General features: G+C 46.1%; 1 protein-coding gene across 3 annotated transcripts in view; it reads right to left on the bottom strand.

The window, feature by feature from the left end:
- hhatla (hedgehog acyltransferase like, a) overlaps positions 1–25,724 on the bottom strand; it is a 75,780-nt gene that overhangs the window by 37,236 nt on the left and 12,820 nt on the right. For all 3 annotated transcript variants that reach the window (XM_069914912.1, XM_069914913.1, XM_069914910.1), the window contains 3 exons: positions 20,679–20,822; positions 19,258–19,325; positions 1,188–1,301 (listed from right to left, as the gene is read on the bottom strand). In XM_069914912.1, coding sequence (XP_069771013.1) covers positions 1,188–1,301; positions 19,258–19,325; positions 20,679–20,793 — 297 coding nt within the window. In that variant the 5' untranslated portion in view covers positions 20,794–20,822. The remainder of the gene's footprint in view (positions 1–1,187; positions 1,302–19,257; positions 19,326–20,678; positions 20,823–25,724) is intronic.

Raw genomic sequence — 25,724 nt, 5'->3', positions numbered from 1 at the left:
CACAAAGAAGGTTCACCATCGGCTATACTTTGTGAGGTGCCTGAGGAGATTCAGCATGTCATCAAAGACTCTCAAAAACTTCTATAGGCGTACCGTGGAGAGCATTCTGGCTGGTTGCATGACTGTCTGGTATGAAGGTGTCAGCACTCAGGACAAGAAAAATCTCCAGAGGGTTGTTAACTTGGCCTGCAACATCACGTGCACCAGACCTCACTCCATCAAGGAGATTTACAGAAGGTTTGTGTCTTAAGAAAGCAGCCTCTATCCTCAAGGACCCCCCCACCACCCAGGCCGTGCCCTCTTCACTCTGCTATCATTGGGAAAAAAAGTTCATGAGCCTGAAGACGAGCCCTCAGCGGCACAAGGACAGCTTCTTCCCCGCTGTCCACCCCATGTCCTCCTCACTCTGGGGAAAAGGGACAGGAGCCTGAAGATGAGCACTCAGTGGCCCAAGGAAAGCTTCTTCCCCGCTGTCCACCTGATGTCCTTCTCACTCTGGGGAAAAGGGACAGGAGCCTGAAGACGAGCCCTCAGCGGCACAAGGACAGCTTCTTCCCCGCTGTCCAGGCCATGCCCTCCTCATTCTGGGTTAAAGGGACGAATGAACAATGAACCACAGACGTGGCCTACTTTAACTTTTTATCCTTGGACTACTTTTATTCGTTTTGTAAGGTGGCTTCTATGAATATTTGCCCTGTGACGCTGCCGCAAAACAATAAATTTTGTGACTCGTTCCTGACAATAAATTCCGATTCAAAACTGATCCCAATACTCCAAGTGAGGTCTCACCACTGCCTTATAAAGCCTTAACATCACATCCCTGTTATTCCTCTTGAAATGAAAGCCGACATTCCTTGCCTTCTCATGCACTGACTCAACCTGAAAGTTTACCTTGAGGCTATTCTGCACAAAGACACCCAAATCACTTAGGATATGTGCATTTTCAACTTTCTCCCCATTTAGAAAATAGTCTGCCCATTTATTTCTTTTACCAAATTGCATGACTGGTATAGTTTGGGTCAATGAAAGGTACTTAAAAGGTCCAGAACCACAGAAGGCACTAAATATGTTTCAATATGATGGCATCTGGCAGGTTGGTTCTCCTGATGCCTAGTTCTTTTGAATTCTTCACTGCTGCCTGCATTTCAAGAGCAAATCAGTTGTTTAATGAACTGACTGGTACCCACCTGAGGTAAGGACATGGAAACAGCTTTTGCAAACAGGACGTGGCCCGTTAAGGCAAAAAGAATATAATTTCGGAACCTGGTGAACCACATGACCCATTCAAAGTCAGCCACATCCTGAAAGGGAAACAGAAATTGATTAGACCATGAGACTATTAGACAGAGGAGAAGAAATAGGCTATTCAGCCCATCAAGTTTGCCCTACCATTTAATCATGAGTTGATCTATTTTCCCACTCAGCCTCTCTGCCCAGCCTTATCCCCATAACCTTTGATGTCCTGGCTAATCAATAACCTATCTAATCACTCTGCCTTAAATAAATCCAATGTCCTGGCCTCCTCAACCACCTGTGGCAACAACTTCCATAAATTTACCACTCATCTGCTGAAGAAATTCCTCCGCATCTCTGTTCAAAGCAGACGCTCTTCAAACCGGAATCTGCGCCCTCTTGTCCTAGACTCTCCCACCAGGGGAAACAACCTTCCTACATCTGCTCTATCCATGCCTTTCAAAATTAGAAATGTTTCAGTGAGAACATTCTCATTCTCCTAAATTCCAACGAGTACGGGTCAAGAGCTGTCAAAGGCCGTGTTTGGGATGGTGGTGTTATACGGGGAATCTTCTTACCCCAAGACTGAGAGATGTGTGTGCAGATCTCATCGATTCACAAAAGCAGCAAGCTTGTCAGCTCTATGTCAATGACTCAGATTCTAAACAGCATCGTCTGTGAGGTGTTTGTATGTCCTCCCCATGACCTGTGTGAGTTTCCTCTGGGTGCTCCAATTCCCTCCCACCCTTCAAAATTTATGGGAGGGGCTGTAGGTTAATTGGGGTATTTGGCAGCCGAGGGCTCGAAGGGTCTGTTACTGCACTGTATGTCTATATACAATTTTTTTAAAAATTGGGCCTTTCAACCCATCTTGTCCCTGCCCACGATGCCTGTAACCCATTTGACCACATAAGCCTGAAACCCTTTATCCCTTTCCTATCCAACTACCCGTCCAAACATTTCAATCATTTCTGCCTCCATTATCTCCTCTGGGAGCTCACGTGCGCTGCGTAACCTGTAGAGTTTCTCCAGCGGGTTTGTGTATCGCACTCAACCCCAGAGCCTGCAGAATTTCTAGTTCAACTCCAGATATTCACCACCTTCTGGGTGGAAAATCTTACCCTTCAATCTTTTGTAAATGTCTTCCCTCTCACCTGTTCCCTCAATCAAGTTCCAGGCTTTCCTAACCTGGGAAACGATTCTGACTGCTCAATCTTCACTTCGGATAACTGCAAACTTCTGTAAGATCAAGATCTTGAACCTCCCCTTGTAACACAAAAAGAATTCTCTGCTCTCTTCCAAAGTCGCTTTATTTAACTAGAATGATTGAAAATCTATCATTTTAAAAAATATTTATTATCTCTTTTTAATTGAAGTTTAAGTTTATTTATCATCCAATTGCATGTCAACCCGACGAAACTGCGTTCTCCGGTCCTCGGTGCAAAAACTCACAGATGCAACTCACACACAGAGTCAAGCAGGATACAAATACATATATAAAAATAAATAAACATTGTTCAGTAAATCGTTGTGAGCAGTTCACTTAGTCGTTCAACAGCCTCACTTATTTCAATTGGTTTTTTTTTCCACAAAGCACCTGTTTTGCTTCAGCAGGTAAGAATTTTGGTGTATCTCTACATTGTACAATGTGCATGTCATAAATCAAGATACAGTAACACACCTGGTTTTCAGCACCTATGGGGATTGGTAGATGCTGGGTAAGTGTATTTTCTGGTTGCTTGAGACTTACTCTCACAATGCTTAACTAAAATTTATCCGCTACCTCGTGATCCACTGATTTCTGCTCACTATATAAGTCCAATATGCAGTTTGGTTTTTGCCAGTTGCTTGAATTCCGGAAACTGGGGGTTTTACTGCATTGAGTGTAGGAGTTGGGATGTCATGGTGAAGTTGTGTAAGATACCAGTGAGCTCCATTTTGGAGTAGCGTGTGCAGTTTTGGACACCTAATTACAGAAAAGGTAATTGACCTGCAGAGAATATTTACTAGGATGTTGCCAAGATTTTAGAAACTCAAGTCAAGTCAAGTGACCTTTATTTGTCATTCATACCATCCATTGCACGGTAAAAGACCAGATACCATATCTCCAGGACCACGGAGCAGATTTACATAAATAGAAGTTAAAAAAGAAGTTAAAATATTAAGACATAAACAATAAAAGTCCACGGAAATTCTGGAGTCTGATGGCTTGGTGGAAAAAATTGTTGGCCAATCTGGACGTAAGGGCCCAAGTGCTGTGGTACCTCCTACCAGATGGCAGAAGGGAGAACAGTTTATATGAAGGGTGTGTGGAGTCCTTCACAATGTTATTGCTTTCTGTGGATGTCTGTCATGGAAGGAAGAGAGCCCCGAGTGATCTTTTCTGCTGACTTCACTATCCTCTGCAGGGTCTTACGGTCCAAGGAGGTACAGCTTCCAAACCAGGTGGTGATGCAGTTGCTCAGGATGCTCTCAATACATCCTCTGTAGTAAAAAGGGAGGGTGGGAGATGAACTTTGCTCAGTCTTTGCAGGAAGTTGAGGCACTGGTGGGCTCTCTTGGCTACGGAGCTGGGGTTAAGGGACCAGGTCAAGTCGTCAGTGATCAGCGGAGTGTGGCCCCCCCCCCAGGCCCTCCTGAAGTCGACAACCATCTCTTTTGTTTTATTAACGTTCAGATATAGGTTGTTGGCTCGTCCCCAGAATGTTAGTGACTGCACCTCATCTCTGTACGCTGACTCATCATTCTTACTATTAAGGCCCACCACGGTCATGTCATCAACGAACTGCGTTTAACTGCACAGTCGTGGGTCAACAGAGTGAACAGCAGTGGGCTAAGCACACAACCTGGGGTGGGGGCCCCCATGCTCAGTCTGATGGTCTGGGAAGTGCTGTTTCCGATCCGGTCTCCACGACAGGAAGTCAAGAGTCCAATTGCAGAGGGAGATGGTTAGACACAGCAGGCTCAACTTCCCTTTCAGATCTGAGGTATGATTGTGTTGAATGCCGAGCTGAAGTCAATAAACAGCATTCAAACATACGTGTCCTTGTTTTCCAGGTGGGTGAGGGCTAGATGGAGAGCAGTGGAGATGGCATCGTCCATAGAGCGGTTGAATCTATGTGTGAACTGCAAGGAGTCCAGCGACCGGGGCAATAGGAGTTTGATGTGCCCCATGATGAGCCATAGCCCTCTGTACCTTTCTTATCCACATACCTATCCAAATTCTTCTTAAATATTAAAATCGAGCCTGCATTCACCACCTCAGCTGGCAGCACACCCCAACCACTCTCTGTGTGACGAAGTTCCCCTTCATGTTCCCCCTAAACATTTTCCCTTTCACTCTTAACCCATGTGAGATTGTATCTCACCTACCCTCAGTGGAAAAAGCCTACCTACATTTATTCTGTCTATACCCCTCATAATTTTAAATACCTCTATCAAATCTCCCCTCATTCTTCTACGCTCCAGGAAATAAAGTCCTAACCTGTTTAACCTTTCCCTGTAACTCAGTTCCTGAAGTCTGGGCAACATCCTAGTAAATCTTCTCTGCACTCTGTCTATCTTATTGGTATCTTTCCTGTTGTTAGGTAATCAAAACTGCACACAATATTCCAAATTTGGCCTCACCAATGTCTTATACGAACACGAACAGGAACTGAGAGCATAATTTGTAGGAGCGGCATCAAAAGCAGAATAAATGGTAACAGAAAGAACAAATTGATGACTGCAAGCATGTGGTTTTAAATACTTATCAGTTTTCAGGCCAACTTTAGAGATGGAATGAAGTTGAACAGATAGAATTGGGAGCTTCTGGTGATAAGACCAGGAAAACAATAATTCTCTCTGTTTAAGAGCTCACACTGTGGTATGAAGCCATCTCTCTTCCTCTCACATATTTGTTCTTTTGTTCAACTGAGTATAGACACAACTCAGAGTATAATTTTATCTGCATGCAATTTCCTTGCAAATTTCTCTCGAGAGCAAAGAAGAATGAGAGATGAGTTAATAGAGGTTGACAGTATTATGAGAAGCATAGACAAGGTGGACAGCCAGCACCTGCTACCCACTTAGATTAGAGGGTCTGATCCATGGTTTCAAATCTGATCGCATCAGGCAGACACTCTTGGAAAAGGGTGATCGAAGCCTGCGAGATATAGTCGACCTGGCTAAAGCACTTGAGACAGTGCAGCTGAACGCAGAAGTCTTCTCCTTGGGGAATGTGGCCACCACATGGGGAGCTCAGGTGCTGCAATCTTGGGATGTGGAGTCCCAGGTCACCGCTGCCGCTATCGAGCACCTGAAGTGCTACTTATGCAGGCATGTGAAACATCCCCAAAACACTACATGCTCCACCTGCGGAAAGAAGGGACACTAAGAGAAGGTATGTTGATCCCAACTCTCTTCCAGCAGCACCACGTGTGGCCGGCAGCTGCCGCCATCTTGAACCACACGACTTCCGGCTTCTCCTCCGGTGTCACTTCTAGTCAGGGGAAATGGTTCGGCAGGACCATGGGGGCAGCAAACCAGGACAGCACCACTTCCAGCGGCACTTCCAGCATTGAGGAGTCACACAACGTGCACGACATTGGGGTAGCCATCTTGGAGGGTGCCCCTGAACCAACTCTACAGCAGTGACTCACACAGTGACCATATGTTGGCCTCAATTACCCTGGATGAGGATAGCCCACATCAGCTGGCCAGGACCATGATGAACCACAAGGTAAATGGTCGCGTCACAAATTGCTTATTTGATACAGGGAGCACGGAGAGCTTCATTCATCTGGGCACATTGCAGTGCTACTCCCTCGCAGTAATACCAGCAAAAACATAAAGTCTCCCTGGACTCCAAATTCCACTTGGCTGAGATACACAGCAGCTGCAACGTTACACTGACTATATGGGGCACAGAGTACAAGAACTTTAAGGTCCTCATCATTCCACAGCTCTGTGCTCCAGTCATACTGGGACTGGAATGCCAATTAGAGTGTCCAAATGCAGTTTGATGGCCCACACCCAATCCCCTGTCACGGTCCACAATTGCCCATTTTTAAACTACCTGATTCCCCCTCCAAACACAACCTGCTGCCTCTATACCCTCTGGTTCTCACCACCGCTCCTGTTTGAGAACATTACCCCCAACTGCAAGCTGGTCACCACCAAGAGCAGGTGATACAGCCACGGGACAGACCCTTCATCAAAGCAGAAGTCAATTGACTTCTGGCAGGAGGGATCATAGAACCCAGCGCCAGCCTCTGAAGGGCAGAGATGGTGGTTGTTAACAGCATAGAGAAACACCACAAAGTCATCAACTACAGCCATTTACGTCAACTACATAAACCATTTCACCCAGCTGGATGCCTACTCACTCAACCGCATCGCCGGCATGGTGAACGAGATTGCCCAGTTCCAGGTCTTCTCAACCATTGACCTAAAGTTGGCTCACCACCAACTCCCAATCTGCCCAGAGGACAGCCCGTGCACTGCCTCAACGCAGATGGTCACCTCTACCACTTCTTCCAGGTTTCCTTTGGGGTCACCAATGTGGTCTCTGTCTTCCAGAGGGAGATGGACTGAATAGTTGATGACAGTGGCCTAAAGGCCACATTTCCTTACCTGGACAATGTGACCATCTGCAGCTTTGACTAGCAGGATCATGACGTTAACCTGCAGAAATTTCTCCAGATGGTTAAAAGCCTCAACCTAACATATAATCAAACGAAGTGCATGTTCAGCATTTCACAGCTGGCCATTCTGGGTTGCATGGTGGAGAACGGCATCATTGGGACTGACCCTGACTGCATGCGCCCCCTGTTGGAACTCCTATTGCCCCACAACTTCAAGGCCCTGAAAAGGTGCTTGGGCTTCTTTCTGTATTATGCCCAGTGGTTCCTGAATTACTCGGACAAAGCCTGCCCCCTGGTGAAATCTACCACCTTTCTCCTGTCAGTAGAAGCCAAAGAGGCACTCACATGTATCAAGGGCAACATTGCCAAGGTGGTTATAAATGTTGTGGATGAATCCATCCCCTTCCAGTTGGAGAGTGGTGTCTGACTTTGCCCTGGCTGCCATACTCAACCAGGTAGGAAGGCCAGTGGCTTTCTTTTCCCGAACCCTCCAGGGCCCCAAACTTCAGCACTCAGCTATTGAGAAGGCCATAGTGGAAGCTATGTGCCACTTGAGACACTACCTGGCTGGAAAACCATTTACCCTGCTGACTGACCAACAAACAGTCTCCTTTATGTTCAATAATAAACAGCGGGGAAAAAAATTAAGAATGACAAGATCCTGAGGTGGAGAAGTGAACTATCCACTATAACTACGAGATCTTGTACCGGCCCGGGAAGTTCAACAAGCCTCCTGATGCCCTGTCCCAGGGGGCATGCGTCAATGCACAGTTGGACCACGTCCATGTTCTCCACAACTTCTGGCATCCTGGAGTCACCAGGCTCTACCACTTTAAAGAGCCAGTAACCTCCCTTTCTCGGTTGAGGATATCAGGGAGCTGACCTAGAGCTGCCCAGTGTGTGCCCAATTCTATCAGCCAGACAAAATTCACCTCATCAAAGCCACACACCCCTTTGAGCAGCTGAGTATGGACAAGGGCCCCCTCCCTTTCACCATCAGGAAAGTATACTTCCTAAATATCATCGATGAATACTCCTGTTCCCTTTTTACCATCCCCTGCCTTGACATGACCAGGGCCACTGTCACAAAGGCACTGCGTAACATATTCACTCTGTTCAGATACCCTTGATATATCCATAGTGACCAGGGATCCTTTTTATGAGTGAGGAGCTGCGCCAGTACCTGCTGGCCAAGGTCAGAGCCACAAGCAGGACCACTGGGAGAACGCCACTATCTGGAAGGCAGTCCTCCTAGTCCTTAGGTCGAAAGGCCTGCCATCACCTGGTGGAAAGACATCCTCTGTGAGGTGCTCCATGCCACCAGGTCCCTCCTCTGTACCGCTACTAATGCGACATCACATGAAAGGCTTTTTTCCTTCCATAGGAAGTTGGCATTGAGATCTACACTGCCCTCCTGGCTAATGACCCCTGGCCCTGTACTGCTCCAGAGGCATGTCAGATGCCACAAGGCTGACCCTCTGTTCAAGAAGGCCCACCTCCTCCACGCCAACCCCCAATACTAGAATTGGTGGCAGGTTTCCATCTGAAACCTGGCACATGTAGGGGACCACTCAACCAACGAATCATTTGGAGGATGCACAAAAAAGATTTGTTAAGATAGCTCTAGCCATAGCAAAAAAATGTATTATGTCAACCTGGAAATTGGAAGATAATTTGAAAATACAACAATGGTATATAGAAATGAATAAATGTATTCCATTAGAAAAAATAACATATAGTTTAAGAAATAATATTGAAATATTCGAACAAATATGGGAGCCTTACATTAAATACAATAGTGAAAACCTACCGGGGACAATCATTACCTAAGTTAACGGAAGGAAAAGGAAATGAAAAGAATGGACTCAGTAGAATTTCTGGTGTATTTTTATTGAATGACAACATTGTCTGACTGGTTTAATGTATCCTAGATTTTATACCTTAAATGGACGGGAGGGGGGAGGTAGGGAGGGTGGGATGGGAGGAGGGAGTGGGGGGAGAAAATGGTACTGTATATGTGTGAAAAGGAAAAAGTGTGTACCATGGTTAATGTGATTTATGGTGTGAAAAATAAAAAATTAACCAAGAACCAACGAATCATCATCACCTCATGGTAACCACGGCCAGCCGGCCCCAGTAATTGCACCCAGCAGAGCGCCCCAGTCCTATCCCATGGTCCTATTAACCCCCCTCAGCCACAGGAGGCACAACCTGTCATGCAAGACACTGCCCGGGAACCAGCAGCTGAACTTCAACAAACCTTACAACGGTCACAGCAACAGACAAGATCCTCGGACACGCTGAACCTGTAATTGAATCACATCACCCTGCCGGACTTTGTTTTCAAAAGAAGGGGCCAATAAAGGCTGTTATGCCCAAACTCCTCCCTCAGTACCTGCCTTGGAACCATGCGAGACGTGTTGATGTCTTAAGGTGATTAAAGCCTATTAATCATGACTCTCAGTCTAATGTGGTTGATAGCGCTACAGGGCCGACAGTAGCGAATACCAGAGGACATCTGTACAAGGTGAGGGAAGGAAAGTTTAGGAGAGGCATCAGGGGTTAGATTTTTTGACACAGAGAGTAGTGGGTGTCTGGAATGCACCGACAGGGGTGGTGGTGGAGATTACATAGGAACATAGGAAGTAGGAACAGGAGTAGGCCAAAAATGGCCCATCGAGCCTGCTCCGCCATTCAATACGATCATGGCTGATCTAATTTATGACCTAACTCCACCTACCTGCTTTCTCCCCATATCCCCTAATTCCTCTATCATGTAAAAATTTATCTAACTGAATTTTAAATATGTTTAATGAGGCAGCCTCAACCACTTCCCTGGTTAGAGAATTCCAAACATTCACTACTCTCTGGGAAAAACTATTTTTCCTCATCTCTGTCCTAAATCTACTCCCCCGAATCTTGAGACTGTGTCCTCTCGTTTTAGTTTCCCCGACCAGCTCAAAAAACCTTCCTACATCTATCCTATCCATACCTTTCATAATCCTTTATGTTTCTATAAGATCTCCTCTCATTCTTCTGAACTCGAGCAAATACAATCCTAGACGATTTAATCTTTCATCATAAGTCAACCCCTTCATCCCAGGGATCAACCTAGTAAACCTCCTCTGGACCGTCTCCAAAGCCAGTATATCCTTCCTCAAATATGGAGACCAGAACTGGACACAGTACTCCAGGTGCGGTCTCACCAGTACCTTATACAGTTGCAACATTTCCTCCCTACTCCTGAATTCAATTCCTCCAGCGATGAAGGCCAATATTCCATTTGCCTTCTTAATAACCTGCTGCACCTGCAACCTAACTTTTTGCGATTCATGCACAAGCCCTCCCAAGTCCCTCTGCACAACAGCATGCTGTAATTTTTCACCCTTTAATACATCATGAAGATGTATCAGGATCATGTCAAAGACACGCACATGAATGCAGGAAAAATAAAGGGTTATAGGTGTGAGGTACAGAAGGGTTAGCAGGACGTCAAGCGCTGAAGAGCTGGCTCTGAATGGGCAACTAAAGCGGCATCATCTGCAAAGAGTAGTTCACGGACAAGTTTCTCTTGTGTCTTGGTGTGAGCTTGCAGGCGCCTCAGATTGAAGAGACTGCCATCCGTGCGGTACCGGATGTAAACAGCGTCTTCATTGTTGGGGTCTTTCATGGCTTGGTTCAGCATCATGCTGAAGAAGATTGAAAAGAGGGTTGGTGCGAGAACACAGCCTTGCTTCACGCCATTGTTAATGGAGAAGGGTTCTGAGAGCTCATTGCTGTATCTGACCCGACCTTGTTGGTTTTCGTGCAGTTGGATAATCATGTTGAGGAACTTTGGGGGACATCCGATGCGCTCTAGTATTTGCCAAAGCCCTTTCCTGCTCACGGTGTCGAAGGCTTTGGTGAGGTCAACAAACGTGATGTAGAGTCCTTTGTTTTGTTCTCTGCACTTTTCTTGGAGCTGTCTGAGGGCAAAGACCATGTCAGTGGTTCCTCTGTTTGCGCGAAAGCCGCACTGTGATTCTGGGAGAATATTCTCGGCGACACTAGGTATTATTCTCTTTAGTAGAATCCTAGCGAAGATTTTGCCTGCAATGGAGAGCAACGTGATTCCCCTGTAGTTTGAGCAGTCTGATTTCTCGCCTTTGTTTTTGTACAGGGTGATGATGGTGGCATCACGAAGATCCTGAGGCAGTTTACCTTGGTCCCAACAAAGCTTGAAAAACTCATGCAGTTTGGCATGCAGAGTTTTGCCGCCAGCCTTCCAGACTTCTGGGGGGATTCCATCCATACCTGCTGCTTTGCCACTTTTCAGTTGTTCGATTGCCTTATATGTCTCATCCAGGGTGGGAACCTCATCCAGCTCTAGCCTTAGGGGCTGTTGAGGGAGCTGGAGCAGGGCGGAATCTTGGACTGAGCGGTTGGCACTGAAAAGAGATTGGAAGTGTTCTGACCATCGGTTGAGGATGGAGATCTTGTCGCTGAGGAGGACTTTGCCGTCTGAGCTGCGCAGCGGGCTTTGGACTTGGGGTGAGGGGCCGTACACAGCCTTTAGAGCCTCGTAGAAACCCCTGCTTTGCGGAAACTGCCAAAATGTTTGGCCTGGAAGTCAGCCTGAAGAAAACTGAGGTCCTCCATCAGCCAGCTCCCCACCATGACTACCAGCCCCCCCACATCTCCATCGGGCACACAAAACTCAAAACGGTCAACCAGTTTACCTATCTCGGCTGCACCATTTCATCAGATGCAAAGATCGACAAAGAGATAGACAACAGACTCGCCAAGGCAAATAGCGCCTTTGGAAGACTACACAAAAGAGTCTGGAAAAACAACCAACTGAAAAACCTCACAAAGATAAGCGTATACAGAGCCGTTGTCATACCCACACTCCTGTTCGGCTCCGAATCATGGGTCCTCTACCGGCACCACCTACGGCTCCTAGAACGCTTCCACCAGCGTTGTCTCCGCTCCATCCTCAACATCCATTGGAGCGCTTACACCCCTAACGTCGAAGTACTCGAGATGGCAGAGGTCGACAGCATCGAGTCCACGCTGCTGAAGATCCAGCTGCGCTGGATGGGTCACGTCTCCAGAATGGAGGACCATCGCCTTCCCAAGATCGTGTTATATGGCGAGCTCTCCACTGGCCACCGTGACAGAGGTGCACCAAAGAAAAGGTACAAGGACTGCCTAAAGAAATCTCTTGGTGCCTGCCACATTGACCACCGCCAGTGGGTTGATAACGCCTCAAACCGTGCATCTTGGCGCCTCACAGTTTGGCGGGCAGCAACCTCCTTTGAAGAAGACCGCAGAGCCCACCTCACTGACAAAAGGCAAAGGAGGAAAAACCCAACACCCAACCCCAACCAACCAATTTTCCCTTGCAACCGCTGCAATCGTGTCTGCCTGTCCCGCATCGGACTTGTCAGCCACAAACGAGCCTGCAGCTGACGTGGACTTTTTACCCCCTCCATAAATCTTCGTCCGCGAAGCCAAGCCAAAGAAAAGAAAAAAAAAACAGAAGGGTTAGATTGATGTGGAGGAGATTTACATAGGTCAGCACAACATTGTGGGCCAAAGGGCCTGGAGTATGCTGGAATGTTCTAAATTTCAATACAATAAATTAAGTGGATTTTGGAGCTGGAGAGTTTTTGATACATTTTTAAGAATACTTCTTCAAAATTACCTTTCCTTTATTGGTTTCTGTACAGATCTTTTCAAAGCCTTATCCTCCTAATCTCTGAGATGCAGTACTCATTTGAAAATTACGAACTCAGAAATGTGACACACAGCCAGGAGAAAAGTCAGTGGGTGACAAGGAAATATTCCTCCAATTCTGGTCTGAACAGCCCCCTTGTAATTGCTGCATCACTGTCAGTGGTATAGTTCAAAGTTCAGATTTATCATCATAACACACATGACATCACATACAGCCTTGAGATTCTTTTATCTGCGGGCCAGACAGAATTTCTACTTATTGGTAGTGCAAAAAACTGTACTCAAGAAATGATATGTATACAAGAGAGAAATGTAACCAAAGAAAGAATTGTAAACAAACTGATTGTGCATTACAGAGAAAATAAATTCGGTAATAGGAGTCCTTAAATAAGTCCCTGATTGAGTTTGTCATTGAGGAGCCTGATGGTATAGGGATAGCAGCTGTTCCTGAACCTGGTGGGTGCGAGTTTTGTGGCCCCTAGATCTCTTTCCTGATGGCAGTAGTGAGAGCAGAGCATGTGCTGGGTGGTGTGAATCCTTGATGATTGCTGCTGCTCTCTGAAGGCAGCATTCCCTGTAGATGTTCTTGATAGTTTTGCCTGTGATGACATGGGCTGTGTCCGCTACCTTTGGAGGGCTTTCTGCTCAGAGGACCATACCAGGTCCTCTGATGCAGCCAGCCAGCAGGCTTTCCACCACACATCAGTAGAGGTTTTCCAGGGTTCCCGAGCCTCCGTTAACTCCTGAGGAACTGCAAGCACTGACATGCTTTCTTCATGATGCCATTAGTGTGTTGGATCCAGGAAAGGTCCTCTGAGGTAGTGACTCCCAAGAACTTAAATTTGCTCACCCTCTCCACCTCTGATCCCCCAACGATCACTGGATCATACACCTCTGGTTTTCCCTTCCTTAATTCACATTCAGCTCCTTGGGTTTGGTGACATTGAGTGCGAGGTTGTTGTTAGTGCCCTATTTGGCCAAGTTTCAGTCTCCCTCCTGTACGCTGACTCCTCGCCCCTTTATATACAACCCACTGGTGTTATTGACGTACCGAGCCACACAGTCATAGGTGTAACGTGATTAGAGCAGGGGCCTAAGAACGCAGCCCTGTGGTGTTCCGGTACTGATGCAGATGGTGGAGGAGATGATCTTTCTTTTATTTATTTTCTTTTAATATTTTTATTGAGTTTTATGATACAACCATAAATTATAGTCCATATAAATTATGCTGGTAATATACATTTGCATTGGTATCTTATCACATATAAATAATAATACATGGACTCTTATTCCAATCTAAACATATAGTGAATGAAAGGAAAAAGAAAGAGTGATAATGAAGCTCTAACCCCATCCAGCAACCAAGGTTGTGGAGGAGAAGTTCTTACTGATTGGGGTCTGGAGATGAGGAAATCCAGGATGCAGTTACATAGTAGGGCATTGGGGCCCAGGTCTTAGAATTGGCTGATCAGCTTTGAGGGGATAAGGAATGCTGAACTGTAAAAAGAGCATCCTGATGTGGGCCACTTTGATGTCCAGGCTGTTGAGTGGAGCCAGTGAATTGGCATCTACCTGATGGTGTGGTCGGCAAATTTGGAACACATCCCTGCTGCTGCTCAGACAGGAGCTGAAATGGTTCAACACCAGCCCCTCACAACTCTTCATCACTGTGGATGTGAGCGCCACTGCTTGGTAATCGTTTAGGCAGATTACCACCCTCCTCTTGGGCAATATTAATATAATATATAGAGATGAGGAGAAATTTCTTTAGCCGGAGGGTTGTGGATCTGTGGAATTCGTTGCCATGTGCAGCTGTGGAGGCCGGATCAGTGGGGGAGTTTAAGGAGGAAATTGATAGGTATCTAATTAGTCAGGGTCTCAAGGGATAAGGGGACAAGGCAGGAATTTGGAACTAGATGTGAGAGAGAGGTTTCACGGAGCAGACTCAATGGGCCAAATGGCTTGCTTCTCTTCCTTTTTTCTTGTGATCTTATGAACAGTATGATTGAGGCCTGTTTGAAACAATGTAGGCCCTAGATTCTGGAATTTTCTCTCTGACTCTCACTGTCATAACATACCACGTAGGAACATGCCACATGATAATGAGTTTATTGTCACACACATAAATATTCGCAGTAACAGTTAATGCAATAAATAAGAAGTGATTTTAAATAGTGCAGACAGGCCTTTTTGAAACGGTGGAGGAACTCAGCAGCTCTTGCTGCGACCTAAGGAGGTAAAGATGCAATACTGACACTTCGGGCCTGAGCCCTTGGTAAAGGTATGAGGGAAAGCAGGCATGAACTTAAATAAAAGGACTGGGCGAGGAGAAGAAGGGGCAGGTCGAAGTGACAGCCCAACAGGCAAAAGGCCATAGGTAGGAGGATGGGAGAGGGAAGAATTAATTTGGGAAGGGGGGCGTGGCTCTGTGAATGCAGAGCTGGAGAAAAGAAGGCAGAGGGAAAGGAAAGAGAGAGAGAAGGGGAAACAGAGAGAGGGAGACAGAGACAGATAGACACGGGGGCGGGGGTGGGGGGAGTCATGTCGTAAGGTCAAACGGAAACTGGAAAAATCAACATTAACATCACCTGGTTGGAGGGTATCCAGACAGAATATGAGGTGTTGTTCCTCCAATTAGCAGGTAGACGCAGACTGGCAGTGCATGAAACCATGGTTTCTGGAGCTGTTTATAATTAGGAATAGTAAGGGAACGTTCAAAAGAACGTGGTTGGAAAGGAACCGGCTACCTGTGCCTCTCATCATTTAAAAAACCTGCATAAAGCCTCCCCTCAGCCTCTGACACTCCAGGGAAAACAACCCAAATTTGTCCAACCTCCCCTCGCAGCTCAGGTAGCTGATAAACCTCTTCCATAGCCTCCAGATTCATCCTGTAAAGGGATGACCAGAATTACACACAATGCTCCAAGTGCAGCCTAACTAAATAAACCAATATTCATTTGAACAAAATAAACCTGCCTGCAGGAATCTGGTTCCCCAGCCTGGTACTTTCAGTGTCAGCTTTGTGCGATGATCCTCTTGGGATGTTCTGTCGTGCTAAAGTCACCTGACCTACTGTTGGAGGGGGCCAGGTCTCTATAAGAAGCCACAGGAGAACAAGGGAAATATTATTCAAGATAGGCACCAGAGAGTCATGGTGGAAACTGTCTGTCAGGATGGAGGCCAGTGACGAGCAGTGTCCCTCAGGGATCGGTGTTGGGTCCCTTGTTATTCATCATTTATATTAATGATTTGGATAATGGAGTGGTAAATTGGGTGAGTAAGTATGGGGACGATACAAAAGTAGGGGGAGTTATGGATAGTGAAGCTGGTTTTCGGGGACTGCAGAAGGATACGGACGCCTAGAAGAGTGGGCTGAAAGGTGGCAGATGGAGTTTAATCTCGATAAGTGTGAGGTGCTTCATTTTGGGAAGAATAATCAAAACAGGACAAATGCAGTGAAGGGGAGGGTGTTGAGGAATCCAGAGGAACAGAGAGATCTTGGAATAACGGATCATCGTTCCTTGAAGGTGCAGTCTCATGTAGATAGGGTGGTGAAGAAGGCTTTTGGTATGTTGGCCTTTATAAATCAAAGCATAGAATATAGGAGTTGGGAGGTGATGTTGAGACTGTTCAAGGCGTTGGAGAAGCCAAATTTGGAATATTATGTGCAGTTCTGGTCTCCAAATTATAGGAAGGATATCAATAAGGTAGAGAGGGTGCAGAGAAGATTTATTAAAATGTTGCCTGGATTGCAGTATCTAGAATACGGAGAAAGACTGAGCAGACTGGGTCTTTATTCATTGGAGCGTAGAAGATTGAGGGGGGATTTGATAGAGGTATTTAAAATTATGAGGGGAATAGAGAGAGTAGATGTGAATAGGTTCTTCCCCTTAAGGGTAAGGGGAGCTTGGAATGAGGGGTCATAAGTTAAGGGTTAGGGGGAAAAGTTTAGAAGTAACATGAGAGGAAGCTTCTTCACTCAGAGAGTGGTGGCTGAGTGGAATGACCTTCCGGAAGAGGTGGTTGCAGCAGGGTGAATTTTGTCATTTAAGAGAAGGTTGGATGAGAACATGGATGTGAGGGGATTGGAGGATTATGGGTAGGGAGCAGGTAGGTGGAACTAGTGGAGTTCACTTAAATTGGTGCAGACGAGAGGGGACGAGATGGCCTGTTTCCATACTATAATTGTTATAGGGGTATGGTTCTATGACACGTAATGAAACTGATGTAATATTACATGAAATTGGATTTAGTTTGCCGTAAGGCACAAAGATTTGCCATCATCAGAAATTATCTGGCACCCCTTAAAGCAAGATAGAAAGAAAAGCAAAAGAGAATTGCTGGGCATCCTTGGATTCCCCTCCAGTGCTCTCGTAGCCTCCACAGCCACGCAGACTTCCGTCCAAACCATCGGCTTCAGATCCAAACCTCCATCACCATCAGGAAGCCCTCAACACCATCTCATATCCCGATTCCAACACCTGGTACCCCTTCAGTCAGTCTCGAGCCAGTCTTCAACAGTCCACAGCCTGGTGTGAGTCCTTTGCCTGCAAGTTGTCAGCAGCCCGCAGCCTGCTTGGGTTCTTCACTTTGAGTCACCAACAGCCCCGCCATCAGCTGTGGGTCCATCAGAGCCCCTTACTTGTTTGCTGCTGTGGTCCCCATCCTGTACGATCATCTCCCCCCTACTTCTCCATCTCAAACAGTGGGTGATCTCCCTGTTTTATGGTGCCCTGCACCAGTTCTCTGCTTCCTCAGAGTCCGCAAATCCTTGAGGCCGCTGTCGAACATAGGCACCACCATCTTGGGTCCAAGACACTGCGTTTGCAGGATTTTAAAATAAACCACCATTTAACAAATAAACCACCATTTAACAATAAACCACCATTTAACAAGCCATTTAACAAGCCATTTAAAGCCTGTACTGAGCCATTGGTAGTAGGACTGGGCAGTAGAACCCTGTGGGGGAGCGATGTGTTTCCGTCCCCTGCTTTCCCGGGGTCCACATCAGCAGCAGGAGCTGCAGTTTTTTTTCATGAAGTGCAGGGTCACATTGAGTCCCATCATCCTACCACTTTCCTTTGTCAGTCATCGTCACAAGTATCCTGACCCTTCAGAACTGTGTAACTGTTAAAATATTAATACACTGGCATGAAACTTGAGCTGAAAAGCGTGCATCGAAAGGCTCTCAGAAAGGAAAATTCAAAGAGCTTGCAACTTGCCACTACAGACCTTTGTGTCTAAGGCAGATCAAGCATTTTCATATGTAACCCAGTAAGATCCATTGTTTCCATCTCTCTTTTCCTCCTCCCGTTCTCACTCTTCTCTCTAACTTTACTCCCCTCCCTCGCCCTTGTCTTTTCCCCTACCCATCTCTCCAAACTACTTCTGCCCTGTATTCTATCACTTCTTGGCCCCTCCTCCTCACCCCCCCCCCAACCTTAATTTGCCACCTCCCTTTCCCACAGATGGTCGCAAGTTTTTTTAAAATTCAGACATACAGCAGGGTAACAAGCCTTTCCGGCCCACAAATCCATGCTGCCCAAATACCCCAATTAACGTACATTTTTAAGGGTGGGAGGAAACTGAAGCACCCGGAGGAAACCCAAGTACACAGGGGGAGAATGTAGGAACAGACAAACTACTTACAGAGAGTGCCGGATGAAAACCTGGCTTGCTAGCACTGAAACAGCACTAAATTACACTTTGTAAAAATTTAGACATATAGCATGGTAACAGGCCCTTCTGGCTCACGAGCCCAAATACCCCAATTAACCTACAAACCCCGTACGTTTAGAAAGGTGGGGGGGGGAAATCAGAGCAGACATGGGGAGAACAGACAAACTCATTACAGACAGCACCAGATTCGAACCTGGGTCACCGGTGGTGTAAGTAATAGCATTGGCAAAAGGAATATGATGGAGACTTGCCTTTAAATAATCAATATTGTTGCTGTGAAGTGTGCTGCCTGATAGAGCAGTGGAACAGATTCAATGGTAATTTTTCAAAGAGGGATCGGATAAATACTTGGAGTGGATAGGATGTGCAGTGATTTTGAGCATTGAGGAGGTGCAAGAAGTACCAAGTGAAATGTAGAGGAGCACAATAAATTAGGCAAACGTCTCAGAGTTTTACAGCACAAAAAACAGGCCCGTGGCCCAACTCATCCATGCTGACCAAATTGTCCACCTTAGCTTGTCCCACTTGCTTGTGTTTGGCCTATATCTCTCCAAAGCTTGCCATGCACATATTAAATTTAAATTTTAAATGTAGAATTACAGCACGGTCACAGGCCCTTCTGGCCCATGAGCCCATGCCACCCAACTACACCCAATTAACATACAACCCTCGTATGCTTTGGAGGGTGGGAGGAAACCGCACTCACACGGACACAGGGAGAAGGTACAAATCCTGACAGAACCTGAGGCATTGGCGGTGTAATAGCGTGGCGCTAACCTCTATGTTAACCCTGCCACCCAGTATATATCTGTTGTTTATATGTGAGTGAACCCTTGGGCACTGTTGGAAACAATGAAGATGGGAAGTTCAATAGTTTTGGTGGAACGGCTGAAAAAGGTCAACAGTGGAGACCCGTTGGAGTGGCCAGTAAAGCTCTGTGCCTTCAGTGAGGTGACAGCAAACAATTCGAGCAACATGAACAGCGGCGATCAGCAGCTCTTACCATCTTCCGTCCAATATATGGCCAGCCACGCTGGACACTTTGCTTGAAGGACGGCTTACTCATGTTATCTGTGGGTCAATGGAAATACAGGTCAAGGTGAAGACTAACACAAGATTGTGCAAAGGGAGGGCAATTCTGCAAAACCCTCTTCGGCCAACTCTCCAATTCAGTTCTCAGCTATGATTCCCGTCAATCCAGACAACCAACCTGCTGCCCCTTCCCATGTGCTCTTCTTCCCATTTATCTTCTCCATTCCATAATCTTATCCATATTTTTATCCAGCAACTAGTGAGACCTCACTCGGAGTATTGTGACCAGTTTTGGGCTCCTCATTTAAGAAAGACATTATAGAGGGTTCAGAGGAGGCTCACAAGGATGATTTTGGGAATAAAAGGGTCCTCATATGAGGAAAGTTTGATGGCTCGGCCTGTAGTTGTTGGAATTTAGGAGAATGAGAGGTGAATCTCATTTAAACATTTTGAATGTTGAAAGGTGTGGACAGAGAGGATGCACAAAGGTTGTTTCCCATGGTGGGAGAGTCGAGGACAAGAGGGCATAACTTCAGGATTGAAGGGCATCCACTTGGAACAGAGATGTGGAGAAATTTTGTTCACCAGAAGATGATGAATCTGTGGAATCTGTGGCAGTTGTAGAGGTTGGGTCATTGGGTGTATTTAAGACAGACATTGATAGGTTCTTTATTATCCAGGTCATCAAAGGTTATGGGGAGAAGGCTGGGCAGTGGGGCTGAGTGGGAGAATGGGTCAGCTCACGACTGAATGGTGGGATAGACTTGATGGGCTGAATAGACTATTTTGGGTCTTATGGTCTCAAGCGTTTATTGCAGGCCAGATCAATCAAGATCACATTGAATGATGGAGCAAGCTCGTTAGCCTCCACCACTCTTTTCCTTCTGTCCCATTGTCTCTCTGTCAGAGCTTCCCCTCTAAGGAGACATACAAAATGCTAGAGGAACTCAGAGCAACTCGCAGGAGGTTACTGAAAAGGTGAGTGTCGGGACCTTTATTACAGTTTGCCACAGGAAGCTGTAGAGGTGGGTATGATTATATCATTCTAAAGATATTTTGACTGATAGGGAGAGTTTAGATGGGTATGGACCAAATGCAGGCAAATGGGACGAGCCCAGAATGACAACATGGTCTGCAGGGATGAGTTGGGCCGAAGGGCCTGTCCCATGCTGTATGAATCTGTGAATCTACTGGGCACATACTGTCAGAAAGACATCAAGGTTTTGACGAGGGTACATAAGACATTTTCCAAAGAGCAAGTTGGTCAACATTTCTCACAGCAAAGGGAATGATGGGGGAAAGGAGGTGGAGAGGGAAAGTAGATGGAGAGGGAGAGAAGGTGGGAGGGAGGGAAGGTGAGAAGGAAGGTCCGAGAAACCACCTGAACATTACCTGTCGAGGCTTCATAGATCCAGCTTGCTGACCACAGCACAGTTAGGGTCAACACAAGGCTGTAAAGGTACAGTTCCACCTTGGGTAACGCAGCCTTCAGACTCATGTTTGCCATTCACCAACTTCAGGAAAGGAAGACCAAAGCTAGGAGAGGGAAGAGGTTAAACAATGTAATTTGGAACCAGTCTGAATCAGAAATGATTAGGTACAAAGAGGGCAGATCTGTGGTGAGTGTGTGAAGCCGGTGCCCCATGGCTCCAGCAACCCAGGGTCAATCCCAACCTCAGGTGCTGCCTGCATGGAGTTTGCACACTCTCCCTGTGTCTGGGTTGGCCATTTCCAGTTCCTCCAGTTTTCTACCCCTTCCCTCACCTTATGTCGGGCTAATTGACTGCTGTCAATAGCCCCAGTGAGGGCAGTTGATGGGAATGGGTAAATGGGGTGAAATAGCATGGCATAAGTGTGAATGGTGTTTGTCTGTTGGCTGAAGGGACAACTCCTGTGGCCCATGACAATGCTCAACTTGTTCTATTGTTCTATTGAGTTACCATTTTAGTGGTGTGGAAGTTGAGCCATTTCAAGTGCTGTTCAACATCTGTGGACGATCGGTGCCCGTGCATCACCCTCCGCATATTATCATTCTCACATAGAGGAAGTGCAGGGAAGGAGATCTGCCATCCTTGCCTGATATACGACCACTACAGTGAGGTAAACTATGCTTCTCCCTCCACCTCCCTTCAGACTCATTCTCCCTCCCTCCACCTTCTTTCCTCCAGCTCTCCAACCCCCCCTTCTCTCTCCATTCACAGAGCCATCCCTCTTCCCCATTTGATGCCGTGCCCTCCCTCCCTTATCCACCTATTGCCTCCTGCCTTTGGGTCCGTGCTCCTCCCCCTGCTCCTCCCCCCCACCATTTTGTTTGGGCACATGCTAATATTTTTTCATACCTTGATGAAGGACTTGTCCAAAACGTTGGTTACGTAACTTTATCTTTGCTAAATAAAGGACACTGTTCGACCTGCTGAGTTTCTCCATCATTGTGTTTTTACTTCAACCAAGATTTTCATGCTTTACTTCTTCCTCCAATAACATCCATGTTCATTTTTTCTGCACCTTTTCCAGTTTAATGACTTCCTTCCTATTGCTGGTAACCGGAACTATGCACAATAGCGTGGACTCACGGTGAAGTCAACCACACAGTGAACTCTCCTAGCGGAGATCTCTCCCGGTGGCCACATTCCCTGAACTCCTCCCCCAGCCAGCAGTGCCTCTCTTCTGAGATTTCCTGTTTTTTTGCTTATGCTTTGCTCATTCCTTAAGGAAGAACTCAGGCCCGAAACTTCGGCAATATATCTGTCTTCTATGGACACTGAACTGAATTCCTCCAGTATTATGGTGGGTTTTTTTTTAGCCCATGCACTGCCAGACTGAGACCACTTGCAAATTGGAGGAACAACACTTTATATTCGATCTGGGGACCTTCCAACTGAATGGTATTAACATCGGCTTCTGCGGTTTCTGTTAACCTCTTCCTATATATAACCATATAACAATTACAGTACAGAAACAGGCCATTTCGGCCCTTCTAGTCTGCACCGATTTAAGTGAACTCCACTAGTCCCACCTACCTGCTCTCTGCCCATAACCCTCCAACCCCCTCACATTCATGCACTCATCCAACCTCCTCTTAAATGACAAAACTGACCTTGCTGCAACTACCTTTTCCGGAAGGAAATTCCACTCAGCCACCACTCTCTGAGTGAAGAAGCTTCCTCTTACGTTAATTCTAAAGTTTTTCCCCCAACTCTTAACTTATGACCCCTTGTTCCAATCTCTCCTACCCCCAAGGGGAACAGCCAATTCACATCTACTCTATCTATCCCCCTCATAATTTTATATACTTCTATCAAATCCCCCCTCAACCTTCTACGCTCAAATTAATAAAGACCCAGTCCACTCAATCTTTCTCCGTATTCTAGATACTCCCCCATTCATCCCTACATCTCCTCTCCTCTAGCTCCATCTCTCTCTCTCTCTCTCCCTTTTCCCTCTGTTTCCTTTTCTGAGATTTTACTATAATCACAGTGTCTGCAGACTTTTGTGTTTCACCATGCTCCTAATTTGCCTTGGGGATCACAATATCCAAGGGCGACTCAGCCATGGCCAACAAGTCGTGCCGACAACCCCCAATGAATAAAGAAAATAGCAAATGTGAACCTTAAGCGTGTTCCACTCAGGTAGATGAGGCTTAATTGATCTGTGAATATTTGTAAGAGAGACTATATATAGAAGCCTAGACTGTGAATGCCTGTGATGACATAGAATCTAAAATAAACATTCCTGCTCCAGTTAACTCCTGGGTGAACTGATTCTAAAAGATTCACAGAGTGTAGATCCTGAGAAGTTACTCCCGCGGTCACAGGCCTGAAGATCAACCACGTAGGACTGACTTGCAGATTCGTCTGGTGGCAAAGCATCACAGCAAGAACTGTTGCCTCAGCTCCAGTGAACGAGGGAGGGGTCCTGACCTTGGGCGCTGTCTGTGGAGAGTTTTCACGGTCTCCCTGTGGCCGTATGTGTATCCTGTCCCTGAGCACTCCAGTGTCTCCCCCCCTCCCCCCCCTCACCCATGTGCCAGAAAACAGCAGCGTGGTTCGCGCAAAGCTATTACAGCACCAAAGACTGTGTAATTGAGCGGCACGGTTTTTATGATCTAGAATCAGCTCCTACTGTGTTGTAAATAACTTTAAATGTAATTAACTGCTCCAAACTGTCCCTCATGTTTGGATGAAAGGGCACTGGAGTTAGCGTAAAATTGGTGCTTGCTGGCTGGGACAAAATTGATGGGGCAAAGGGCCTGTTTATGATATAACTATAAAATCGTTGACAGAAAGCAGCACAGTACAGGCCCTTCGGACCACAATGCCATGCCAACCCAATAACCTACTCAAACAACTGCCCGGAATTTCCCAACTGCATTATGCTCCATTTTTCTCTGTTCTGTGCACCATCTAATATTCTATTAAAAGAAACACCAACCGGTAGCAACTGGCAGCCGACCAAAATAGGATTCCTGCATTCTGACTCTCTGTTTCCTGCCAATCAGCAATTATTTACCCATGCTAGCATGTTATACCGTGGGCTTTTTTCTTGTGCGGCACCTTGACAAAGGCCTTCTGAAAATCCAAAAACACAACATCTACTTCATCTCCCTTATCCAGCCTGCTTGACATTTCTTCCAAGAATTCCAATAGGTTTGTTAAGCAAGATTTTCCCTTGAGAAAACCATGCTGGATTTGGCTTATATTGTCATGTGCCTCCAAATACACTGTAACCTCATCCTTCAGGATAAAAGGGTGTCAATTTCAAACAGAGATGTGGAGTAAAGTCTTTAGCCAGAGGGTCGTGAGTCTGTTGAACTTGTCACTACTGAAGCAAGGTCGTTGGATGCATTTAAGGCAGAGATTGACAGGGCATCAAGGGTTACGGGGAGAAGGCCGGGAAGTGAAGGAGAGGAAGGATCAGCTCATGATAAAATGGTGCAGCAGACTCGATGGGCAGATCAGCCAACTTCTGCTCCTCTGTCTTGTGACTTTGTGGAACATTTTCTGTTATCTAGCCGAGCTCCTTCATACTTTTGTATACCTCCCTTCAGCCTCCTTTACTCCAAGGAAAACAAACTCAACTGATCCAGGGGTGGAACATTTCTGTTACACACACACACACACACACACACACACACACACACACACACACACACACACACACACACACACACACACACACACACACACACACACACACACACATAAGCTTCCAATAACAAAAACAACCCTCGTCCACAACTCTCTACATTCTATTTCCAAGTCAATTTTGGATCCAAGTTGACTATTTGCTGTGGAGCCCACAAACAAATCTTTTGGATCAGATTGCCTGTAGGACTATGCCCAAGGCTTTACTGAAGTCCACACAGATTACAGCAACCACACATATACATGATGTAACACCTTTAAAAACATAACCAAACTGGTCAGATAGGTTCTGCCTCTAATAAAGCAACACAGATCACACTTGTTTTGGTTTGGGAGGGGGAAGAAAAGAAATCATTAAAGACCTAAAAGAACCCCACCACCCAGGCCATTATTCCAGAATATTTATTTTATATTGTATTTTTATGTATGAATGTAGGTATGTGATTATTACGTGCTATGTGAGAAATGTATTACGTGTGTATATGCGTGTACCGTGGTCCAGGGAACCGCTGCCTCGTCTGGTTGAATGTGTACAGTCAGATGAAGTCCAATGACAATGTCCTGTTCTTTGGTGGATACAGATGATAAATATTTATTTAACACTTCACTTACAACATCTGTCAAGAACAGATGATCCTTTTGATCCCAAATGAAACCTATTCTTTCCACCTGCTACTTTTCTTGTCCATACAATAATCACAACGAACTTTAAAGTAATCCTTATGCCGAGGGGCAAGGCCATGCTGGGTGGTTGAGCAGATGTGTTTCTCTGAGCTCTCCGAGAAAATCCTCTAAAAGATGACCATATAACCATGTACGGAGCGGAAACAGGCCATGTTGGCCTTTCGAGTCCGCACCGGTTAAAGTAGTTTTAATGGAAGATTTTCAACTACGAAAGTGTGGATACATCTTTAAAAGGTTAATATTGATGAATGACCGGGTGATCCCATGGTAAGAAGCCAAAATCAGTGATGGAAAAAGTTCCAGCCTCGCCAGTCACCTTGACGGAAAGTGTGGATGGAGATGCCTCCTCCTCTCAACGAACACCATGTACTGACAATAACCACACCAGCAGTGCGAGTATCAGACAGCTTTAATAAACTAACATTTACACTAAGAGGTCTTGTCTCTCTGCAAGACGAACCTGGAAGGCTGGACTGTAGCTCCGGACTGCTTTATAGACAAGGTCACCGGGGTGACCCCTGGTGACCTAGTGGTGTCATTACATATCACCACAGGCCAGACTGAAATTCTGCTGCAAAAGATTGGAGGTCTGGGACAACGTTTTACAAGT

Source organism: Narcine bancroftii, chromosome 1 (genome assembly GCF_036971445.1).
Source record: "Narcine bancroftii isolate sNarBan1 chromosome 1, sNarBan1.hap1, whole genome shotgun sequence".
Lineage (NCBI taxonomy): Eukaryota > Metazoa > Chordata > Chondrichthyes > Torpediniformes > Narcinidae > Narcine > Narcine bancroftii.
The sequence above is the reverse complement of the archived record's forward strand: the minus strand, read 5'-3'. Positions and strand labels throughout refer to the sequence as shown.